At 44.2% G+C, this 15,224-nt stretch overlaps 1 protein-coding gene across 1 annotated transcript in view; it reads right to left on the bottom strand.

The window, feature by feature from the left end:
• GRIN2B (glutamate ionotropic receptor NMDA type subunit 2B) overlaps window positions 1-9,889 on the bottom strand; it is a 361,438-nt gene extending 351,549 nt beyond the window's left edge. The window contains exon 1 of the mRNA XM_055395069.2: window positions 9,479-9,889. Coding sequence (XP_055251044.1) covers window positions 9,479-9,889 — 411 coding nt within the window. The remainder of the gene's footprint in view (window positions 1-9,478) is intronic.
• Window positions 9,890-15,224: the final 5,335 nt, after the last annotated feature.

The following is a 15,224-nucleotide window of genomic DNA, read 5'->3' as shown; positions in this document are numbered from 1 at the left end:
TGTAACAGCACTAAAAGGGTCAACGGTGTTCAGTGCCGCAGAAGGTCACCAACAATTTGAAAAGCCCATTTGCAAAGATTTGGCATTTTGGATAAAGGGAAAGATGAGGACGTGAAAACGGCAATTTCAAATGAGCATTTAAGGAATTTGACTATGAAAAGAAACGGTGAGGGAGGAAAAACAGGGGTCAAGGAAAGCTTTCAGGTTTGTTTATTTATTGATATGAGAATGATCTGAACAGGTTCAATGAGGGCAAAATTGACATTTTGGGCAAGACTATTCTTGACTGGTGGGTACTATCCTATGTACTGCAGGACATCACATGCCTGGCCTCTGGGTTCTAAGCACTGGTACCGGGTATGTGCCCACGACTAAGCTAGAGCGCAGATTCCAGCAAGGAGGAAGAAGTGGCTAATTAAAGGGGAAAGGGACATACTTGACAAGCCAAGGCCCGAGTTCTGGAGGATACATGACTAGACCAAGGGCACAAAAGTACTTTGGGATGAAGCAGGAGAAATGACAGATGAGAGATGCTGAGCCTTAGAGTTACACAGATACTGGTTGTATTCCCAGGTGATCACTTACTTCCTTTGAGAGATACTGCTGATGAACCTCAAAGCTGGTCCCAACACTTGTCCCCTTGCCACTCTATCAGGGAGCCTGCAACCCCCATGGAGTGGCCATGTGATAAGATATAGGGTCGTGAGATCCAGGATATGGGAAAGACTTTTCCTGATTTAAAGCCACCTCTGCCTGTCCCTGCTTTTGGGTATGAGTGGGATACCTAAAACTAGAGCAGCCTCCTCATTTCCATGATCAAAATGTCAAGAGAACCCCAGAGATGAGCCCTGACTTCCTCAGTATGTGGACTGGGAGTTTTAAAGTCAACCAAAAAAGTTAAAACTTCCAGTCCCACAATTTTTCCAGCCATGTGACTTTGGCCATAACACATAAACTCTCTCTGATTTCTTTTCCCTGTCAAATGGAATAATACTACGTATTTCATAGGATTGCATTAACATACTCATTAACATCATGCCTGGCACAAAGTTGGCATCTGAGGATATCAGCTTTGTTACTGTCTTGTCCCTCCCACCTCTATGTCTTAATTCTGCTCATCCCCCAAGAGTGTTCTAACACCACCATTTGCTCTTGAAGAAAGAGCAAGAAATACCAAATGCTGTCCCAAGAAATACCATATCACAAACAACTAAGAAGCAAGGTAAAATCTCAAAGTCACTGAAACATTGGGAAGAAGCATAAAGTGGGCTATGAACAGCATGGTCATCTTGGTTTCAAGATTCTGTTGGAGATGGAAACCTACAAGAGCAGATGGAAGCAGTTAAGACTATTTACAGCAGGGGTCTCTAACCTTCTGGGATCTAACGGCTGATGATCTAAGGTGCAGCTGCTGTCATAGTAATAGAAATAAAGTGCACAATAAAGTCGGAGAAGGCAATGGCAGGCCACTCCAGTACTCTTGCCTGGAAAATCCCATGGATGGAGGAGCCTGGTGGGCTGCAGTCCGTGGGGTCGCTAAGGGTCGGACACGACTGAGCGACTTCACTTTCACTTTTCACTTTCACACATTGGAGAAGGAAATGGCAACCCACTCCACTGTTCTTGCCTGGAGAATCCCAGGGAAGGGGGAGCCTGGTGGGCTTCTGTCTATGGGGTCACACAGAGTCAGACACGACTGAAGTGACTTAGCAGCAGCAGCACAATAAAGTAATGCACTTGAATCCTCCTTAAACCATCCCCCCCAACCCCTGATTCCATGGAAAATTGTCCCTGGTGCTAAAAAGGTTGGGGGCTGCTGATTTGTGGGGTCACACACCACCGCTGGTTCAACTCCCTCCAAACCTATTTCCATTAGGTGGGGAGAGGCGGAAGGAGTACAGAGAGAGAGGAGGAGACGGGGACAAAGGACCATCTTCCTCACCCCAGTTGGATTCCAAAGCGTGGCTCTCTACACAGAAAATTACAGTGCTAGTCATAGTACGAATTCTCACCCAAGAAATTTAGAAATGAAGGAATCATAGCAACAGATGCCAGAGTAAGAATAGTTTTACCTGTCCTTCAGGGAGGAACAGGTAAGGAGCATGACACACATCTTAGCCACTGTTCTACATCTGATCAATGCATCTATTTTCAGACCCTGACCCTTTACTCAGAGGTACACCTGCTCTCTTCCATTCCTGCAGCATCAGAGCTTGGACCTTCTATTCTTTTGCCTGATCCTACCGCAAGTCTCACTTTCTGGGTTCCTGCCTACAACCTTCCCAAGCTCTTTCATTGGTCCTAATGATAGTGACAAAGTAGCTGTCAATGACTGTCATTCCCCATTGCCACTCTTTAATTCCTTCACCTCAAGTATCTGTTTGCCCAGAACTTTCCCAACTATTTTATTTCATTTTATCTTCAAAATGCTGTAAAGTGCGCAGGGCAGAAAACAAAATTTAAATCTTATAAAACAGAAGTATCATGGAGTATCCATGAGTATCATAAAGCTAAAGCAGTTTGTTTGTCTCAATTCCCAAAGCTCGTAAGAGTGGAGACTGAAACAACTCACGACTTACAATTCTTAGTGCGGAGCTTTGTTGGGCAGAATTGTATAAATAGAAAGCACAGGCTTCAAAATAGGTCCTTCTGGGATCTGAATCCCAGTCCCATTGCTCATAAGCTGTGATATCTTGGACTAGTTACTTAACCTCTCTGAGCTAAAATCTGATAACCCAAGAAAGAGTTCAGCAAATCAGCAGAGAAACCTCCTGGAAAGAAATGAAAGTTTATGTCTAGCTTCAGTTCATTATTTGGATTCAGATGAGCATCCTAAATCCAGCATCTCAGGGAGAATAAAAGCAATTATAACAAAGGCAAAATAAAATAGACATTTTATACTCAGGTGGGGAACTGCCAAAAATCACCTCATACATTTTTTAATGGGTTCTGCTAGTATTCTAAACAGTCTCTTGCAACAAGCGCCTAGCAGTTCTTTCCTCGTTAGAGTTTTTCCTTAAATGAACATGCCCCTTTTTGGCTGGCCCTGGAGGGGCTACATCACTGATGAGTCTCAGCCTCCCTGGTCGGGTGAGACTGAACCTCCCACCACACCTCAGAGCCCATTCCCAGGTTTTCACCTGAGCTGCCTCCTTGGTTGGTCTGCAGTTCAGCAATGTCTCTATAATTGGCTATGAGTCTAATCAATTCTCCTGTAACATGAAGCCGTCTCCCTTTCTTCAACCTGCTCCATATGCCCTTCAGCTTAGCCTACTGAATGCTTTGCTGGACACTCAGTGAAGCACCTGCTCTGTATGACCTCATTTAATCTTCAACAACCCTGTAATGGAATACATTATAATCCCCATGATACAGACAAGAAAACCAAGGCTTGGAGTAAGTGGTTGGTAAGTTGGCCAGATCCTCACACCTAGCAAGTGATTGTTAAAACTGCTCTGACCCTGAATTCTGAGCTTAGAAGACCTCTGCTCCACCAGCTCCCATGCTTCTCTCTGCCACAGTACAAGAACATTTCCTCAAAGGGAAAGTACAGCACTAATTAATATTTGTGATTAATTAGCATACGCAAAAAAGTGAGCTGACCAGATGCTGAACTCACATCTCCCTACTTGTGCCAAAAAGTCCTTACAACTCCATGTGCTACCTTTCTTCCATCACAGACTCCCTGCATCGGGAATTTCATCCCTGTAAAGCAATCTTCCACAAAGACAAGTAATAAGTGAGCTTTATTTCAAAAAAACAAACAAACAAAAAAAAACCGAGTCAGAACAGTGGCACTTTCCTATCTCTTAGAAGAAGGAAGCAAAAGAGAAGGCTTAGTCACCATCCTTCAGGTGGCAACTGCACCTTCAAGACTACTTGTTACACGCAGTAAAGCTGTATTTCTTAGATTTTTCTGCATTAATTCCACTTTCAAATGCGTTGTCCTATTGCCCCCATAGTTGATTCAGTGTTGTCAAACTCCATGTCCCCATTCAATGTTGGTAAAATATGGTCATAGTACCAAAAATACACTTCTATCCAAAAAAAAAAAAGCTGGCCTCAGAATTTGAAGTTATTTTATTTTTGAAACTTGTCCCCAAAGCTTATTTCTTGGAGATCTGGGAGCCTCTTTTCATTTGCCTTCCAGTCAACCTCTCCAGCCTGTGAACGTCCCTCCTTCACAGCTGCCCACAATCTCGGTGTTGCTGTCCCTGGGGTCCCGGTGGTCCTTGGGCCCCTCCCCATGCCTGCCACTGCAGTCGCCCCTTGCCCATTGGGGCTTCTCACCCCTGGGACGGAACCTTCAACCCTCCCACTTCTGTGGCACCAGGACTTCCTGCTTGCTTCTTTCTCCTTTATCTTCTTTCCACCTGCCTTTCAGAAACTTCTTTTCAGGTCCAAAGTCAGTTAGATACTACGTAGGCTATTTTGAGGAAAGTGTCTAAAAATCTGGAGAAGGAAATGGCAACCCACTCCAGTACTCTTGCCTAGAGAATTCCGTGGACAGAGGAGCCTGGTGGGCTGCTGTCCGTGGGGTCACACAGAGTCGGACATGACTGAAGCGACTTAGCATGTATGCATGCATTAGAGAAGGAAATGGCAACCCACTCCAGTATTCTTGCCTGGAGAATCCCAGGGACAGAGGAGCCTGGTAGGCTACCGTCTATGGGGCTGCACAGAGTTGGACACAACTAAAGCGACTTAGCAGCAGCAGCAGCCTAAAAATCATTACCTACCTCCTTTATTTGCTGGAGAGAGAAAAAGATAAGATGGGATCTCGAGGTGTGGCTGTGGTGTGGGGGGAGGGTATGGGGTGAGATCAGAGGGGAATTCTCATTACAAAGACCCAGAAGAGGCCTCCTCACTGGCTTCTATCTTGCGTTTTTACCCCTGGAGCTGGTAGCCAATGGGCCCCCTACAGAATTATGCTACTCCTAAGCGAGATCCAACCAGTCCATTCTAAGGGAGATCGATCCTGGGTGTTCATTGGAGGGACTGATGCTAAAGCTGAAACTGCAATACTTTGGCCACCTCATGCGACGAGTTGACTCACTGGAAAAGACTCTGATGCTGGGAAAGGCTGGGTGCGGGAGAAGAAGGGGACGACCGAGAATGAGATGGCTGGATGGCATCACCGACTCTGTGGACATGAGTTTGAGTGAGCTCCGGGAGTTGGTGATGGACAGGGAGGCCTGGCGTGCTGTGATTCATGGGGTCGCGGAGAGTCGGACATGACTGAGCAACTGAACTGAACTGAACTGAAGCTTCCACTATTTCATGTCTCTTTAATCCTCTCCTCTAGTCAGACTCCAGTATCGCCACAATGAATCAAGCAATGGGTCCCCTGTCATCATATGACATCTCCCACCACAAGGTACCAGAGGAAGAAGTAAAGAATATCATGGTATGTGAGACCTTATCCAGCCTCCCCATTCTCTTGAGAGGTCATCAAGAACATGGCCTATGGACCCAGCCACCAGTGTTAAAGTCCTGGATGTCACTTACTAGCAGCATCATTTGGGAGGTTATTCAACCTTTCTAAGCCTGTTTTCTCATCTGCTAAAAGGAAATGAATAATACCACTTAGCTCACTGGGCTGTTGAGAGTGTTAAATGAGATAATGCAGGCAAAGCAATATGTGCCCAGCACATGGTAGACACTCAAAGCACCTTGGATACATCAATGGACAAAAGAGGCCCGTCTCTCCACACCTCCTGCACCAGTCTTCAAATTATTACACTGTTGTTATTATGCATTTGTAAGATAAGTAACAAATAACTGCAAAAAAAGAGACACAGTCAACCAGTTTAGCCAACAACCTTTTATATTGGGGAGGGGTGAACCCAAAACAACATAGGTTTCACAAAAGCCCACAGATGCTAAATCAATCAACCATTTTCACCTGTCTTGCTCTCGCAGTAACTCTGCACTTATTTATCACTCAAAATTTGTCTCATCCATCTTGGCATTCTTTCCATGCATATTGTGCCCTCAAAATACCACCACTAAGATATAATTTACTAAACACAAAAAATATCTTCCTGAAGTAAAAAGTCAGTAAGTTTTGCTACGTGTGCTTATGTATGACTAAGTCACTTCAGTTGTATCCAACTCTTTGCAATCCTACGGACCATAGCTCACCAGGCTCCTCTGTCCATGGGATTCTCCAGGCAAGAATACTAGAGTGGATTGCCATGCCCTCATCCAGGGCATCTTCCCAACCCAGGGCTTGAACCCACGTCTCTTATGTCTCCTGCATTGGTAGGCAGATTCTTTACCACTAGTGCCATCTGGGAAGCCCTAGTTCTTGCTATAGTATAGCAGTGTTAGTCACTCAGTTGTGTTCAACTATCTGAGGCCACCAGGCTCCACTGTCCATGGAATTCTCCAGGCAAGAGTACTGGCATGGGTTGCCATTCCCTTCTCCAGGGGATCTTCCCAACCCAGGAATCGAACCCAGGTCTCCAGCATGGATTCTTAACCAGATGAGCTGCCAGGGAATGTTTTGCTATGTGAAAGTCACTCAGTCATGTTCGCCTCTTTGCAACACCATGGACTATACAGTCCATGGAAAGTCCATGGAATTCTCCAGGCCAGAACACTGGACTGGGTAGCCCTTCCCTTCTCCAGGGGATCTTCCCAACCTAGGGACTGAACCCAGGTTCCCTGTATCGAGCCGAATTCTTTACCAGTTGAGCCACAATGGAAGCTCAAGAATACTGGAGTGGGTAGCCTATCCCTTCTCCAGCGGATCTTCCCAACCCAGGAATCCAACTGGGGTCTCCTGCATTGCAGGCAGATTCTTTACCAACTGAGCTATCAGGGAAGCAACTTTTTGCTATACTCAGTCTAAAATTTCCATTCTGTTCAAGTTTATCCCACTTCCCTTAACATGGGCTCTTTGTGGCAGCATTTTTCTAACATCTTTACCTATGCCTTTATCCATGCAAATGGGACAATATCTTTCTTATATGGTACTGAAGTTTCTCCACTTAATGCTTTCCACTTGACCTTTCCTAGACTGAATAAAGGAAGCTCCTAAACAGACATGAGTCGTCTCCGCCTGCTGCCAACAGATGGCGATAGGGATCATGCAAGGTTATTTCACTCTGTACGTCAAGATTGTATATTGTCACCCTGCTTATTTAACTTATATGCAGAGTACATCATGAGGAACGCTGGGCTGGAAGAAGCATAAGCTGGAATCAAGATTGCCGGAGAAATATCAATAACCTCAGATGTGCAGATGACACCACCCTTATGGCAGAAAGGGAAGAGGAACTCAAAAGCCTCTTGATGAAAGTGAAAGACGAGAGTGAAAAGGTTGGCTTGAAGCTCAGCATTCAGAAAACAAAGATCATGGCATCTGGTCCCATCACTTCATGGGAAATAGATGGGGAAACAGTGGAAACAGTGTCAGACTTTATTTTTGGGGGCTCCAAAATCACTGCAGATGCTGATTGCAGCCATGAAATTAAAAGACACTTACTCCTTGGAAAGAAAGTTATGACCAACCTAGATAGCATATTGAAAAGCAGAGACATTACTTTGCCAACAAAGGTCCGTCTAGTCAAGGCTATGGTTTTTCCCATGGTCATGTATGGATGTGAGAGTTGGACTGTGAAGAAAGCTGATTGCCTAAGAATTGATGCTTTTGAACTGTGGTGCTGGAGAAGACTCTTGAGAGTCCCTTGGACTGCAAGGAGATCCAACCAGTCCACTCTAAAGGAGATCAATCCTGGGTGTTCATTGGAAGGACTGATGCTAAAGCTGAAACTCCAATACTTTGGCCACTTCATGGGATGAGCTGACTCACTGGAAAAGACTCTGATGCTGGGAGGAATTGGGGGGCAGGAGGAGACGGGGACGACAGAGAATGAGATGGCTGGATGTCATCACCGACTCAATGGACATGAGTTTGAGTGAACTCCAGGAGTTGGTGATGGAGAGGGAGGCCTGGCGTGCTGTGATTCATGGAGTCGCAGGGAGTCGGATACGACTAAGCGACTGACTGAACTGAACTGAAGCCCTGTGCCCTGATGGTTCTCTACTTGCCAAGTTGCAGGCTTATGGTGTCTATGTTAGGTTTTGAGGTGTTTGCAAGCATCATTAACCCCACAACATGTCTTTTAAGTACAAAACTGAAGGCAGTTTTGAAAATGACGTTAAGAAGTATAAGATGACAAAGCAAAAGTAGAAACACTTTAAGAAACCCAAAGTGATACAAAACAGATATTGCATCTGTGAAATGAATCATTCTAAGATGATATGATATGATATGATATGAATGACTAAGATATGAATGATATGAATGACTGCAAAGACAATATATATGTGAAAATAACTGTACTTAAGCAATAAGCAGTAACCAGACTTCCCTGGTCGCTCAGATGGTAAAGCGTCTGCCTACAGTGCAGGAGACCTGGGTTTAATCCCTGGGTCAGGAAGATCCCCTGGAGAAGGAAATGGCAACCTCCTCAGTTATTTGCCTGGAGAATCCCATGGATGGAGGAGCCTGGTAGGCTATAGTCCATGGGTTGCAAAGAGTTGTACACGACTGAGTGACTTAACTGTATAAAGCAAGGAAAAATAACTAAGCAAAAAATGTAAAAACAAAACATAACTACAGACAAAACACTTTTCCTGCAGTTAGAGGGTAAGTATCAGTGTCACAGGATAATTACTTTGTCATTATTAATCTAATATTAATGCAGCAGAGACTACGATTTATTTGTGACCTTACAGCAGTGGTTCTCAGCCTTAACTCCACACTAGAATGATGTGGGGAGCTTTTAAAAATCCTGAAGCCCAGACTGTGCCCCAGAACCTCTAGGGGTAGGACTCAGGCACTGGTTGTGCAGAAAGTTCTTAGGAAATTCCAATGTGTGGTCAAGGTTAAGAACCACCACCTTTCAAAGCTCAGCCTGGGGAAAAACACAGCTGTGACTGGTTCTATGGGTTAAAATCCATTCATATGTGCAGATCGATGCGTATTGAGCCTGGACTCCTTAGCAAGAAGTACTTTCCGAGGACATCTGTATCTCCAAGGAGATAAATTACCTGCCTCAAGGGATTTTGCTTTTTAGATTCCAGAAACTGGTATGGGGAGAGAAAGGATTTTATCAAGGAAGAATAGAGCACAGCTTTTCTAAAGTTTGAAAGGAGCTATTCGTTCATGTATTTGAAAAATAATATACCACCAAGCTACCAGCTTCAACATCTCTTAGCCATTTTGGTAAATTCATTTACAAACGAATGGACACACCACCTGTTCAAAACAGAAAGAGCTTCTAAACACAAGCACCTTGCCCTCACTTTAATCTCCAAACAGTTAGACTAGTTCCTGGACTATCCCCTCACGCAGTGTATTCTGGTTACCCTCCATTTCTCATAAGCAGATTTGGCATGTAAACAAATGGATCATTTAGTTCTCATACACAGCCCTCAGGCTCTTCTCACCATGACCCCCTTTTACCTTGTCTGCCATTATCATCGAGGAGCCCCCGTGGATGCCCAGGATGGGGGTGAGAGTCTGGGCTGAAATGAAGTCAAGGATCTGGGCAATGGCTTCCTGGTCCGTGTCGTCAGCAAACACCACCCCCTGGATCTTCCGGTCGGACATGAGATCACAGATGCGGGTTATGATGCTCTTTGGGTCCGTCTCATTCATGGCCACCAGCTCCACGCGGGGCACCACGGAGAGATGGTGGAAGTCATCTTTCTCGTGGGCGTCCTTGATGGCCACCTCGTCTGAAGTGCCCACGAGGATGACAGCAATGCCAATGCTGGGCGGGCTCTTCTGAGAACGAGCTCTGCTGCCGGACACGGCCAGGACAGCCAGCACCAACCAGAACTTGGGGGAACAGCACTCCGCTCTGGGCTTCATCTTCAACTCGTCGACTCCCTGGAAACATACACACACGGAGGTTAAATTACAACCCACACTGTCTGGGGAGAGGGTGGATTACTCCAAGTCAAGGAACTTATCTCCTTTTCCTGATCCTCAAACCCAACTTTTATCTTCTAGTTTGGTTTCTTATATCTTGTGTTTGAGCAATAGAGTAAGAGGGGAAAAAAAAAAAACTTTCACAAATCTTCAGAAATCCTTGAGCAAGATAGTAAGAGATGTTATTGCTCTAGCCATCATCAGCAGACAGGCAGGGACAAGCCATGGAAGGAGGATGTAAGTGGTCCAGGCAGTCACGCCAAGTACACCAACACGGGATTCTCCAAAAAGGGGTCTGACTGTTGCTGTGAGATCCCTGGTACCCCAGTCATAACCCTTCCTTTAATGGCTCTTGAGGCCAAAGGATGGCAAAGGCCAGGCAAAATGAGCAGTAAAATGGGCTCGGCAGAGGCTACCAACAAAACATGACCTGGAGCAGCCAGATATAGGAAGCTACAAACACCGAAGCCCCCATTCTCGCTACCTGTACTTCGTATTCACCTCAGAGAGGAAAAGAGCCTGCAGTTCTTCAGCAACCCATCTGGCTCTTATTACTAAATCAAAAGCAACCCATATATGGGCAGTACTTGTAAAAAAAAAAAAAAATCTCCTTTGATCCTTACAATAACCCAGCAGGGAGAAAATAAGGAAAACATTATTATCACCATTTTATGGATATTGAAGCAAAGCCTAAGAAGTCCGAGACCATGAGCCAATTAAGTGAAATGAACATGCGCCCAGATCTTCCAGCTTTCAGGCCAGTTTACATCACATTGCCTCTTACATCATCAGTTATTATGAGGATAGTTTTATTCCCATTTGATTATGCATTGAAGTATGGTGATTTTGACAAATGCTATTAAATTACTGATAGAGTCTCCTTCCTGAAATCACTGACTTCATGTCTGCAAACGATTCATCACTTTCTACCTTTTACAATGATCTCCTGCCTTTTTACTTTCACATATATCCCTAAATATTAAACTCTGCACCAGACAGAGGGTGCAGCTCTCCACAGAGACATATAATCACTTGTTATGCATCTGGGATGTGCTAGGCACCGTATTAAGCATGTCTTCCTATGCAATCTCTTTGATCTTCCTAGAAACCCGATAAAACTAGTCATTTTATCCCCGCTTCTCAAATAGAGAAACTGAAGCTCAAAACACTTATGCGATGTTTCCAAGGTCAATGATATTACAACATCATGCCAATACATACACATAGCATCTTTATACTCCAAGGAAACAGTCTACAAACTGCACCCCAAGCCAAAAGTAGGGTTTTCATTCTTCTTCAAAGAGAGAGAGTATGTAACCAAGGATGAAAATGTTGCTTCACATCTCCTGCTTGTTTGGTGGGGGTGGGGGCGGGGAGGGGGGCAGGGCCAGGGTGGGAGGAGAAGTAAGATATTAAGAGTCTAAAAGTTTTGAGAGTCTAGCTAACAAAAAGGAAACAATAATGATGAAGGTGTTGAGCAAAGAAAGATAAGGCAGTATTCAGGCAGAGCAGACTGATTTCAAAGAGCATCAGTGATTTGGGGCTAAGATGCTGGGGACATTTTGTGGCTGAAGAAGCACAAAATTCAATCCAGGTCTTGGCAGAAAACATTCTGGAACCCTTGCTGTTGTGGTTATCCTTCCGCACTGCCAAGAAGGAGCCTTGTATCGATGGCATTGTCTCTCTCGCGCACGCAAGTAAGAGGAGTGGCTCAGTGGTACACATCTGAGCAAAGTCTGCTCTTGATGGCTTCCTTGGCTATGTCTCTGTGGAAGCAGGGAATGACAACGAGGCCCTGGCAACCTGTGTGCTGAACTGTCCCCAACAGGGCAGGGCAGCTGAGGTCTGAATTCTCCATCCCTGAGCTCCCAGCCAAGCAGCACTATACAGAGTCCAGCAGCACCGAATTCTCCAAAGAAGACAGATGGGTTTAGCATCTCAAAGAGCTACTGGCATCACATCTGTTAAATTTCAAGGACTGACTCTCAAGGAGAACCAAAAGATTTAGAAGTTGGCAAAAGTAGCAACTAACTTCCTTCCAGTGGGGTTCTAATCCTACCATCCTCAGTCACTACATCAGATTCTTTCACCCTGAAAAGTGGTCCACTCTGTCATGACGGTTTATTAACTTTTTCCCTCTCCCATTCTGATGTTTTATTTGCTCTCTTTAAGACACCTCTTACATTCCCCTATTTCTTCTCACACAATATATTACATTTTGTTATGCGACGGCGACTGGTGACACTCAAAGAATAGACTCTGGTTTTACTGAGAGTCTCTTTTATACTCAGGATTGAGCAAAGCACTTTACAAAACAATACATTATGGAAGATACCAGTAACAGAGGGACTGCGAGACAAACAAAGAAGTGCCGTGAATACTAACTCAGTTTCACACATTAGAAGGGGGTTGGTGGACACAAAGCTTGTAGTCCAAGATAAGCAAATTGGTTTTTCTCCCTTCTACCCACAGACCACGGTCAGTCTTCAGGAACCTGCTTTATGAAGCGGCAACCCCTCCTGTGTACTGCACTCCCCCTCCCCCAGGAGAACTGAGCATCTTGTGTCTTGGGCTCTTGCCATGGCCTGCGCGTGTCTATCTAAATTCCTATTACAGTGTATTAGGGTTATGTGATGATGCATCTGCCTGGTCATCTCCTGGTGGGCATGAACCTTTTCAGTTCAGTAAACAGTTATTAAGCACCTCCTCCCTAGCAGACATTGTTCTTGTCATCAGGGAGGCAATGGAGACAGGTTCTAACCTCCAGGACCACTGTCTAGAAGATAGAGACACATGAGAAAACCTTACCTCGCCTGTATTTGCAGTTCCTGGGGCCTAGCAGGGCCTTGGATACAAGGAAGGACTGAACCACTGAGTTCCTACCATTATGAGATTATCAATATTTGGCCATTTTTACCTGTATTAGTAACCTATTTTACATATTATATATTTACAGTAACATTTTACCTATAATCTACCCTATGCCAGACACCATAATTGCCAGGTAATTTTCATGGATTATTAAATCACAATAAACATTATATAATTTTCCCCTACATTGGCTCCCCCAGTGGTTCAGTAGGTAAAGAATCCATCTGTAATGCAGGAGACACAGGAGATGTGGGTTCGATTCCTGGGTAGGAAAGATCCCCTGGAGAAGGAAAAAGCAACCAGCTCTAGTATTTTTGCCTGGAAAATTCCATGGACAGAGGAGCCCAGTAGGCTATAGGCATGGGGTCACAAAGAATCGGACACAATTGAGCACATGGCACATGCACAAATCAGGAAACAGCTCTTCTGAGAAAGGGGTCAAGTACATGAACAGGATCACACAGCTAATAATGGATGGCATCAAGTTTCAAACCAAAGTTTGTCCCCAAAACCTCTGGTCTTTCCATCCTGCTTCCTCAGTACATGTATGAATTAATGAATACATAAACAAATTCACTAACCAAACCAAGCTGTGTTCTCATACCAGTTCCACATTAATTAAGTACCTGAGGATGGGCAAGTCCTCATCACTGTCTCTATTTCCTTACAGGTGAAATTCGGATAATATACCTAACCTAAATACCTGAAAGAGTTTTTTGTGAGGATCAAATGGTCATATGCAGCTGGACGTGCTTTGAAGACTATAAAATGCTCTGTAGATGCAAGGAATGTTACCTTTCAGCTTCTGTAGAAGTTGTTCAAGGAACCTGGCTATTTATGAAAGCACCAGGTCAGCGTATGGAAAGTGGGGGTGAGATGGCTGGCAGAACCTGAGAGGAAAGCTAAGAGGAGCCTCACAGCGGGGGGGGGGGGGGGGCAGGAGGGGCGCTAGGACACATGAGTTCCGTGATGTTCTAACTCCCTGAAGACGATGTCACTTACTGGCCTGAAGGCAGCAGCAAACTCCCCAGACAGTTACCAGTCAAGTGTAACAGAATTCGAGTCATTCAGGCCAGGGACAGTAATGGGGATCAGTGAAGCTCGGCACCCCCTCAAATGATGCTGTCAATTCAGACACAAGGGTTCACAAGCAGAAACAACAAAGCAGCAGGATTAGAGAATTAGCTGTTCCCCTCCTGATCCTCTGCCTCCTTGTGGCTTGAGATGAGTGGCCCTTAGATTTACAGCAAGCCGAAGACCACAGCAGCTTGCGCTGATGCCTATGAGTGGAGCCGGGTAACTCTAACAGAAGTCAGTCTACACTTTGCCCACAGTGGACTCCAAGGGAAGACATATTTGAGTGAGAAGCTGGACCAATCCTGTCCTCAGAGAAAACTGAGTCCTGGGGCAATCCCAACAGGAAGGATAAAATGTGATTTAATAGATGATTAAGTCAAATTCTCCAAGTACCATCCTTAATGCAGTCAGGACAGTGTTCAGTGTGACCCAATTAAAGCGACTGTGATTAGAATATGACAGACAGTGAATAAATTGAAGATTAAAAGTGCCAGAACCATGCATCAGGTCCAGTTTACCAAGATACCAATAAAGACAGAAAGTTAAGATGCACAGGCCTTAAAATCTGTTATACAGGAGAACGCAGTGGGAAAGAAGTCTCACACAGTATAAGTGAAATATAAATGAATATAACCTTTGTGGAGGGCAATGTGAGAATGTCCATCAAAATTTTAATATCAAGACAAAACTGAAGATGAAAATATCAAAAATGACAAGGAGAGATGTCACATACTAGGTCCAAGAAGATACCATAATCATGAATACATATGAATCTAAAAATAAAGGTATAACATATAAAGCAGCAACTAAAATTACACTAAGGAGTAACAGATACATTCAACAGAGAAATGTAAACAATGACAAACGATCAAAAAAATAAACACCAAACCAAAACAATCCGAAGCATAAGTCATCAGCTTGAACTATTTCAGATATCTAGCACTAAATATACAACAAAAATATATATTTTAAGCACATGAAAAATAGTAACTCTACAAAAGTGCCTCAGTATATTCCAAAGAATCAATATGAAATGATTGGCAGTTTCTATAACATGATTAAATTTACAAATAAAAGTTTAAAGGTAGCTAAAAATATCACACATCCAAAATTTTTTTTTAAATTTATTTATTTGGCTGTACTGAGTCTTGGTTGTGGCATGTGGGATCTAGTTCCCTGACCAGGGAACGAACCTGGGTCCACCATATTGGAAGCATGGAGTCTTAGCCACTGCATTACCAAGGAAGCCCCACATCCAAAATGTCTTAAAAACGATAATCAATACAACTAAGGTTACGGAGGAAATCACAACAGAAATGAAAAATCC

This window comes from Moschus berezovskii, chromosome 6, assembly GCF_049115385.1.
Source record: "Moschus berezovskii isolate FMDL1 chromosome 6, NW_MosBer_1.0, whole genome shotgun sequence".
Taxonomy (NCBI): domain Eukaryota; kingdom Metazoa; phylum Chordata; class Mammalia; order Artiodactyla; family Moschidae; genus Moschus; species Moschus berezovskii.
The sequence above is the reverse complement of the archived record's forward strand: the minus strand, read 5'-3'. Positions and strand labels throughout refer to the sequence as shown.